This window comes from Meleagris gallopavo, chromosome 3 (genome assembly GCF_000146605.3).
Source record: "Meleagris gallopavo isolate NT-WF06-2002-E0010 breed Aviagen turkey brand Nicholas breeding stock chromosome 3, Turkey_5.1, whole genome shotgun sequence".
In the NCBI taxonomy this organism is placed as follows: Eukaryota; Metazoa; Chordata; class Aves; order Galliformes; family Phasianidae; genus Meleagris; species Meleagris gallopavo.
The window spans coordinates 13,673,830-13,683,805 of NC_015013.2; the positions used below are offsets into that span (position 1 = coordinate 13,673,830).

Consider the following 9,976-nt stretch of genomic DNA (forward strand, 5'->3'; position numbering starts at 1 on the left):
GAGTGCTGGGCGCCCACACCCTGCTGCGATCCCTGCTGGAGTCCCACGAGATCCCCTCCATCATCCTCTGGCGACCGCCGGGCTGCGGCAAGGTGAGTGCCTGGCCCTGCGCCCGCTGGAGCTGGGCTCACCCTCAGGACCCCTGGACTCTGCGCGGCTTCATTTTCGAGGCTGGTGGACTCTAAGGGAGGGACTGGTTTCTGTGCTCACTTTTTTCCCCTGTTTTCTTGGCTTCTGTGGTGACTGTCCACTAGTTTGCACTTAGATTACAAAAACACAGCTTACTTCTAGAATAAAACATAGCCCACACCCATCATCCCTCTTCGCTGCAGCTTGGACTTTGAGTACACAGGCCAGATTAGGTTCACTTCAGCCAATGGGCTTCTTCTAGTAAACTCCTAATCCATTAAATAAATGCAGAAGCTGGGAATCTTGAAAGCAGCAACAGAATAGAATCATAGAATTTGGAAAGGCCCCTTAAAGGCCATTTAGTCCAACTCCCCTGCAATGAACATTGGCACCTACTGTGAGATCAGGTTGCTCAGAACCCTGTGCAGCCTGACCTTGAGTGACTCCAGGCCCAGGGCATCCGCCACCTCTCTGGGCAATCTATGCCAGTGCTTCACCACTCATATAATAAAAACTTTTTCCTTATATCTAAATGTATAGGAAATGAAGGAGGCTTACAATAACAGCTTGCAAACACAGGTTTGCTTTAGCCCAAAAGTTCTGTTTCCTGACAGAATAAGACTTCAGTGTGGAAGGCAGCCAACACTGGCTAGGTGTGCTCTGCTAGGCACACATCCACCTTCAAGCATGCGAACCATCAGTTGATCTTCCAGTTGCAGTTTCTGACTGCTGCACTCTCATATCCTATATCTTTTAAGATACCAAGGACAGAGGCTGATAAAATCCCAAAAGGCACTGTAGAGCAGCGTGGCAGTGAAAGGATCCACAACTGGAGTGAGTGAAGGACCAAATAAATGCCTTGAGTGTCTTCACTCAAAGATCTCAGCTTAACTCATTCTCCCTGTATTTCATATTGGGATTTGAGGGGGGAGAAGCTAAGCAAGCAAAATACATGCTCTGTCAGTCTAATGTGTGCTCAGCTTTAAGTTTTACATATTATATGCACGTAGGTGTCTTGGCTATGTGTAAAAGCAAATGTGGGATATGTGAAATAATGACTAATGAATTAATGCTAGCAGAGGAGTTAAGAGCAAGTTGCTACCCTGTCATTGTCAGTATACTTTTTTTGAAGATAAAAAGCAACTTCATGTGTGTGATGTTTGTATACCAGTTAATCACCATAAGAAGAAGGTATGAGAATGGGTGATACATGGATTAATACTGTTAGCAATGATGTATTAGGTTGTTCAGGCTAGACAACACACACCTGAAAAGAACCAGCTGGTGAACGTACACTATTGCTACCTCCTTTAAAACAGCAAGGTAATATCAGAAAGAAAACAGTAGATGAGGTAAAGAAGCTGTTGGAATCTGTAATGAGCCTTCTTATTTTAGGACAGCATGATCTTTGTACTTCTAATCTATCACCTTAATTTTTTATGAAGTCAGAATGCTTTAGGTGAACTTGCTATGTCTCTTTGTTTCTGTTTTTACTTTTGTCACTATTAGTGTTGAACGCATGAATGTGTGTTCTGCTTTAAGCTGACCAGACAGAGACTAGAAGAAGAAAAGCTGCCTCAAAGAGATGCAGTGGTTTTTAACTTTTGAACAGTTAGCTTGTTCATCCTGACTATGCAAATTTTTAAAAGCCTGCATGCATCCTGGTGTAATCTGAGTATGCTGCACTATGATTTACGACACCTTAATGCAGGGATTTAGATTTTTGCTTGTCTGCCATGGGGCACCAATTTTAGTAAAGAGTTAGCGAGGGGACACGAGTAACTTGAGCACAGAATAATTTTGCTGCCACAGATAGGGTTTAAGCCTTATAAACCTGAACGTTCTGTTTTAAATACGATAAACATTCCCTCTTGTGTATGCCATTTAACAAGGAAAAAAGTAGGCAACCTGTTTGGAACTTGTTCCCTGTAAGTGATAGGACACAGAGCATTTATGTATGATTTTCTGGGGTCTGCATATGCAAGTTGGTACCAAGTTAATATGCCATGTTGATACAAGTGCAAAACATGAAAAACCACCCACAAATTGTCCTTGAAGTTTCCATCAAATGACCTCTGAGTTTATATTTTACTTCTAGGAGACCTTATATTTCTTATTATTCAAGACATTTGTCATGATGCATCGGATGCAGCACAGATGGAAAATGAGATTTTTATCTGGAAATGTGCACTGTCTTTTACAGAAGCACAGAGTCCAGAACAACTCTGAAAAATGAGTTCATCTTTACAGTTGCCTAGGAGAAGTCTTCAGATGCCTAATTTTCCTTATGCCAATTTAAATCAGGAGTAACTTAGGGTAGTGCTGTGGGAGGACCAAACTGCAATTAGCTCAGCATGTTTGTAAAGCAGTTGGAATATAATGAAACAAACCTGGATGCAGCAAATGGAGACACTGCTCCATTTCAGGAAATGCTGTGCAGTGACCTTGCCTCTGTTTATGCTTGGTCTGACTTGGATTCTAGAAGTGCTCTGAGCCACATGCTGTTGCTGTTGTTTGGTGACACTTTACTCCTCCAGTAGTCTCACAGTAGGCTATTTGGGGTGTGAGGAACCAAACAAGTTGAGTAAGAATAGCATCTGCCCTTATGTAAGTGCCAGCTGCTGCCACTTCTGATTGCATTTATCTCAATAGGCAGTGTGTCAGAGCCACGTTCATCTGCTGTCCTGGCAATTTCCTTTAGGCATAACCTGATGTGTTCTTGTGGCACAGTGTGGGTTCAGCTCAGGGGTGCTGGATAGGACACTTTCAAGCTGTATCTCAGGGAGCTGCTTCCCCATCAGGCACCTGCAGGTGCTGATGCTGTTGATGTCCATCTCAGGCCTGTGAAACTGCACGTGGCCTACTGTGACTGGTCATCAAGCACAGTACGGCCTTGACTCCCACTGCCCTCAGAGGGAGGGCTGAAGGTGAGAAAAAACTGTTGATGGTAAAACCGAGTAAACAAAGATTTGGAAATCCTGTCCAGAATAAAGGAAGAGGCCAAAGTACAGGGCGAGTTATGATCAGAGAGCAGCAGGATGCCAGATCGTAACTCTGGTAACTTAATTGAAGACTCTATAAGTATGTAGATGTAGCTAGCCTGTTGTGCTGTTTTATACTGGGCTTTCTCCATCTTTTGTCATCAGTATTGCATACGTAATTTCCACTGTGGAACAGACCAGCAAAATCCCTTAGTGGAGAAGCCTAGATGCCAGCTAAATTATCCATGCTCAGGCATAATTTGTGCTGTGCTGCAGTCTGTACATTAGTATCACATCTGCTTTGGTCACTTGAAGATACCTTAGCAGACTGTATGCTCTTTCAGACTTCTTGGCATAAGCTTGTTAGGGTGGGGTCTATCCAGCTGCAAGGGAGAGTTCTTGCACCGTAGCGTGTTTCCATATAGTGTAGTATGAATGTCAGCTCATCATGAAGAGATTGGGAGACATGAAATGGCTGCGATGGCTGAGAGTCAGTGTGTTTTCTATGACTGACATCTGCAACAGTTGTTTTGCCAAATTCATGCAACTCAAGAATGAATAAGGAAACACTCCATGAACAGGAAGCCGTAGGCAGGTCCTTAAACAAAGTCTACCTGATCTTCCAATAACATGACTTAAGAACTATATTAGGTTTCACAGACACCTTCTTGACAGGATTTTTCTGTGCTATGGTCTGACTATATATGTTGCTCTTCCAAGTTTTTCAGCTTCTCTTTTTGAAGAGAGCTGGGCAGTATGACCCCTAATATCTAGATGGGGCTTCTAATGCAGTGCGTGTTGTTTAATGACCTACTAAGAAGCTACTGAAATGTAAACAACTCTTTGTGTGTGAGTGGTAAGTCAGTTTATGTCAGCATCGATAGGACAGGTATTATTTGTACTTGGATTTTCCTGTGTTCTTCTGGCCCCGAATGTGACATTATGGTAGCACACAGAATGGGAAATTAGGTTGACTTCAATGAGAGTTGCTCCATCAAGGATACTTGCACAGGGAGTTCTTGTCTCCTGCTACAAACATCCTACTAACCTGAGCATCAAATCTGAGCTGTGTGCTCTGGCAGTCAGAGATGTGCTTGGCTCAAGGGGCACTTCTGTTTCGTTCACAAAATCACAGAATATCTCAAGTTGAAAGAAGCCCATAAGAATCATTGAATCCAAAGCGTGGAAGCACTGTTTCTGGGAGTGGGTTTGTTTTATTGGTGGGTGGCTTGTTCGTTTTGGTTTTGGGTTTTTTTTTATTTTGGTGTCTTTTTTTGTTGTTTGATTTGTTTTTGTATATATGTATGTTTTTAATCTGCGTTTGTTGCAGCTAGTGGGAAAAGAAATGCTCCTTTGGGTTGACATGAAAAAAAATCCAGGACAGTGGAGAAGAATTTCAGTAGCTAAGTTCTGTGTGTAGGAGATCTGGGGTTTCTTGGTGTAGCGTGACTGACTGACTTCTTGAGGAAAAAGCAGGGGAAAAAATGGAATCATGAGAAATAATAGGGTTACAGAAGAATGGGGTAGGCTTGACCTCTGTTTGATGAGCAGTTTGATGGGCTAAATGATTGACTGTAGAGAATAGAGGGAAGAAGCCAAGAATACGTCTGTCTGCATCAAGCAGTGCTTTTGAAATACAGTGTATGTTATTATTAATGCAGCTTTTGCTGACCCAGCAGTTGGCAGAGTAGGAGAGGTTATATGCTGGCTGAGGACCGCATAGCAGATGTCAAATAGATCCTTGTTTTAATGGTAACTTTCAAACAGATTTCTTTGTCCTTTTCCTACAAATTACTTTGTATTTTTTTTTCCTAAAGTAAGGGTAGAAATACAGATTCCTGTGTATCCTCTTTTTTAAACAGTAAAACACTTTGTCTGAAGATTGTATGTCTGGTTTGACTCATTGAAAAACTCAAGGGTTCAGTTTCTTTTTGGCTTACAAGCATCATTTTCTTTGCTTGTACTGAGATACCGTGCAAAAATTTTGATGTTTGACCCTTGCTGCAGGGTGTGCTGATTGATACAGTGGAAAAAGCCATTCACCCTGTGTGCAGGAAAAAAAGTGATCTCTGCAATCTTGAATGCCTCGATTTAGACTTGTGTTGACCTTAACAAATCTCTTCATCTATGTCACCTGATATTGATGAAGTGTGAGTTATCAGTTTAAGTGGGGCTATAAGAAGAATAGCAAATGAAATTCTACTTTTTCCTCTCTCCACTGTTACTGTTAGAGAAAGAAGAGGTGCACTTTTCATATTCTGATTTGATATATTGGAGGTTTTCTTGCTTTCAGTGCTGGTGAGGCATGAATACATTCTGAATCAAATCCCTTTTGTAAAGAAACACCAACTTAGTTTTACAGTTTTGTTTTCTTAGCATAGTTTCAAGTGTCACTTTTTGGGTTGTTTTTTTTCTTCTTCTTTCTGTTTTTTGGTCTCCCAGCCCTCCCTGATGTCTATAGGCTTGAACAACACTCTGGAAAATGCTTATGTCAGTCTTGTCTTCTGCAGCATTCCCAGGAGGGGAAGGGCTGCTGCTTTGAGCTCCCGGGGACAAGAGAGGATCTGGCTCAAGTCTTAAATCAAGACATGAAATGATACCTCTTCTTAAGACAGGAACCTCTTACTAAACCAAAAGCAAGGCTAAATAATAACATATCTTTCCCCTTAGTTACCCCTGTCCCATCTTAGTCTGGCTGCCATTTCAGAGATGTGGAGATTCTTGAAAGGATCAGAGCAGCACTGTTAGGACACTGAAAGAGGTCCTGCCAGCCCCAGTGGCAGTGGTCTGATAGATGGTGGCTTCTGCAGTCTCTCTGCAAGAGGATCAGGTTTGAAGCACCTGCCGCTTTAACCTCAATGCTTAGAATGTCTTCTGAAGCAGTTTTATCAGCACCTGTCCTGCTTCTCAGCTGCTGAGGCTCTCCAGTGTCCTCCCCTCCTCCTTTAACAGAAGCGAGGTTGATGGAGAAGACACCTGTTTTTCTCCAGCGGTACTTTCAGATGGAGGTAATACAGCTCAAGACGTGCAGATACACCTGAGGGGAGTGATGGAAGGTCTGAAGACCATGCCTGTGTTCAGGTGTAGTGAATCTGCTTGCAAGGTGGTGCGGGAGGCTGCCTCTGTGCTTTACTGGGGGCAATGAAATGTGCTATAAATAAATGACAATGTGACAGAGCTGTCTACAAGGAAAGAAAAACAACAGAGCTGCTTACTGAAACCAGCCAATGGTTTGTTCAGGCAGCTACCCTTTTCTTCCCTGGGCTTGATTACTCTTGACTATTTCGATTAAGTTACATTTTCTGAAGTATGCATGTAGTTTTTCAGTGCTCTCGTTCTTTTGTGGAGAACTGCTTTTTGACAAATTTAGTTTTTTATGTGTGGTGGAAATAGAAAAAGCTGTAACAACATTTATGTAGCTTTTTCTTTCTTAAATGTGATAGCGCTGTAAGCTCTTCTGCAGGTATCTCAGACCTCTATTTATCCTTTAAAATACTCTACAGAATAATTGTACAGTGAATTGCAGTCAACCCATCTCCCGTGACAACTGTGTATTTGGAGAAGAGTTTTTCTTCAATGGTGAAAGAGACAGCTGTCGTTGCTGGCATTTTCAGTGTTGAGACTGAGTAGGTCTGGTACTTAAAAGTGCAAGCCTTAGAAATGCAGTGTGGAATTGGCAGCTACTCCTAGCGGAAAGTTTTTGAGTCTTCTGTGGGCTACAGTTGCATGAACTAAAATACCCTATTCTCTGAACTGTCAGCGCTGTCCCTGTATCCAAAATATACGTCTTTGTTATTTATGTATTGTCTTCAAATTAGTATTTTGTCCCCAAAGTGATTTTTGTTACAAAGCTATCCCCTACTGTTTTTTCAGACTACCCTCGCACATATAATTGCCAACAGCAGCAAAAAGAAAGGCATGAGGTTTGTGACACTGTCAGCTACAAGTGCCAAGACAAATGATGTTCGAGATGTCATCAGCCAAGCCCAGAATGAAAAAAGACTCTTCAAGAGAAAAACCATTCTCTTTATCGACGAGATCCATCGGTTCAATAAATCTCAGCAGGTATTGTGTTGCATTGCTTTTTTGGAAAAAGGCTTTGTCAGAACATCTGTGAAATTCCCTACTTAAGATGATAACTTACTTTTGATTTTAATTTTAATGCTTGTGGTAAATGAATTATGGAATATAGTATTTATGTCTCTAACTAACAACCGGACATCACTGTGCAGTTCCTGTGATTCAAAGATTGAAAGAAAAGGCTGAGCTGTACCTGTAGGTGATTTCTGTACTGGGCTTTAGATGACGTTTTCCTGGAATTTTATTTCTTCATATTAGTAACATTTGCTGTACATATCTTCATTTCAGCCTCCACCATGGTGATAACATTCCAGGTTACTTTTTAAAAAGTCTGGAATGCAGATGTGCATAGAGTGTTTGTTTTAATGCTGTGCTCTCCTTTCTGCAGTAACAGAGAAAATAAAGGCATAGCATGGTTCTTTGGGATGGTGTGTTGCTGCAGCCATCACTTGGGTGTTTGTTTCCTATTTCTTTTCCTAGGTGTTATATTTTTTAGTCATGCCATGGAAAGCTTAAATTCTGTCCTGATGGTTAAGGACACGTTATGGAACTAAGACATGGATATGGAACTGTGTTGTGATCTTCCTGTAGTTTTCTGAGGTGTTCTATTGAATTAGATGGAGAACTGTAGCCCTACACATTGGTTCAAAGAGTTAGAAGTAGCCTCATTATTTGTTATGTTTGATAAGGCATTTTCATGTTACCTCTTTTGCCGCACAACAAAATGATGTTGCCTAAGTAAACTAAAAGTTTACAGACTTTGATGCTTCCTTTTTAGCTGGTAGAGTCATTCTCATTGCAAGAATGGATTATCAAGGTGAACAGCTCACCATGTGCATGAAATTAAATCATTTAATTAGCTGAGCAGATGAGCTGCCTTGTCAGTGAGGTTATTTGTCACATCAACAGGGAACCCAGAGACTCACAGCGCAAGAAAAAAGTATTTGAAAATGCTAGGTAGCCTACTCACATGGGATGTTTCAGGTTGTCATTGATTGAAATCAGTTGTTTCTGCTTCCCTCCCATACTCAGGACACTTTCCTTCCTCACGTCGAATGCGGGACGGTGACTCTGATAGGAGCAACAACAGAAAACCCGTCCTTCCAGGTCAACGCCGCTCTTCTGAGCCGGTGCCGGGTGATCGTTCTGGAGAAGCTCTCAGTTGAGGCGATGGAGGCAATTTTGCTGCGGGCCGTCAAGTCCTTAGGGGTCCAAGTTTTGGGCCAAGGCAACCAGCACAGCAGCTCTGCTACTGGCAGCAGCGACGAGAGCTCAGAGTGAGTACTTTATGGGCTGCAGGGTGTTAACGCGCATAGCCTGAGGAATTGACTGCCTGCCAGGGAGAGGATGAAGTGCTTAGGGGGGTGGGAAGAGAAACCCTAGCCACTTCTGATAGTAAAGAAAAGAAGTGGCAGCATATGGCAGGGGCAGCAGGGTGACAGGAGGGAGAGAATTCAGAGCACTGGCTCTCTCCATCCAAAACATAATCTTACCGTCTGGATTAGGACAGAGTTTTATACTTGGATCTGTAGCTCCTGGCTCACCCTCAGGATATTTAAATCCATTCCTCTGCTGAGGATTTGCTGTGGAAGCCTGTAACTGAGTCTTCTTCATATCCTAATGTGCATTACTTCTTGTTACGGGTTGTGAATGCATCACATTTCCACTTAATAGCAGATGGGGCATCCCCTATTAAATTAACTTGAAAGCGCATGACAAAAGTTTGTTCTTTTCTGAGGGCTTTTTTAATGGAATCAGAGAGGATGTTGCTGGTCTGTAGCTTCAGCATAAATGCTACGTTATGTTCTGTGATGTGCTGGGGAAAGTGTTTACTGTGAGATGTTAATAGATGTATTTATTTTTTCTGCCCCTTTTTGTCCAAACCAGATAGTCATGTTAAACTCTGGGGAAAGTTTGAAATAAGTGAGATCAAGATTCATCTGTAAGGGATGTATATTTGACTTTTGAAATGGCTAGCTAGCAAATAAGAATATTGCTTGGTCCTATGCTGCTTTCATGAAAGTTAGCATCGCAGTTTCTTCGTGATGGTGCTCATGTGTACTATTAGTCAGTTAAGTGTATTGATGTGATGGTAACTATGTGGGCACTCTGAATTAGATGAAAGAGAATATATTTTGTATTATCACAGAATGCAAGCAGTAAGGATAGGTAGCTGGGATGCTGTGGTCAGGAAAGGGACTGAAAGATGTCATCCCCACTTCTGCCTTTTTTTCTTTTTTTTATTGTTATCCTTTTCATTTTTTTTCAAGATATCATGGCTTGTTTTTACTCCTTTGTAACATCTATGTGGTGATAGGAATCTTGGAAGAGAGGGCAATAGAACATGTCATCTTTAACATAAAGGCACAGCTGTGCTTGTGGCCACACCCTGACTGAGGTTCAGAGACTTTCCTTTCTGTATAGGATTAAAGTATGAGGCATAGTTTCAGTTGCAGTTGTTTGGGTTTGGGTTTCACTGGATTCCCTGTATCTGTAACCTCCTGTTAGCAGTAGATGATTTAAACAGCACGATGTGGTGTTTAATCAAACTCGAAGAAGTCTGGCAAGCAGACTGTCAGACTAACACAGTTTCAAAAATATATCCATGAAGAGAAAGTGCCCCACACCAATTACCAAGTGGAAGCCAGATGCTTTAAAATGGCAGTCAGGATTTAAGAGGTTTTGCTGCAATCTTGTTTAACCTTTATTATTTGTGTTTTCTACTGCTATCTGGTTTTGATCAGTAGCTGATACATACTCTTGCTGTGGAATTTGGCTTTTTTTTT

General features: G+C 41.8%; 1 protein-coding gene across 1 annotated transcript in view; it reads right to left on the reverse strand.

Moving 5' to 3' along the window:
* MYLK4 (myosin light chain kinase family member 4) overlaps positions 1 to 8,244 on the reverse strand; it is an 80,748-nt gene extending 72,504 nt beyond the window's left edge. Inside the window, exon 1 of the mRNA XM_010708415.2 lies at positions 8,161 to 8,244. Coding sequence (XP_010706717.1) covers positions 8,161 to 8,216 — 56 coding nt within the window. The 5' untranslated portion in view covers positions 8,217 to 8,244. The remainder of the gene's footprint in view (positions 1 to 8,160) is intronic.
* Between the last annotated feature and the right edge of the window lie 1,732 nt (positions 8,245 to 9,976).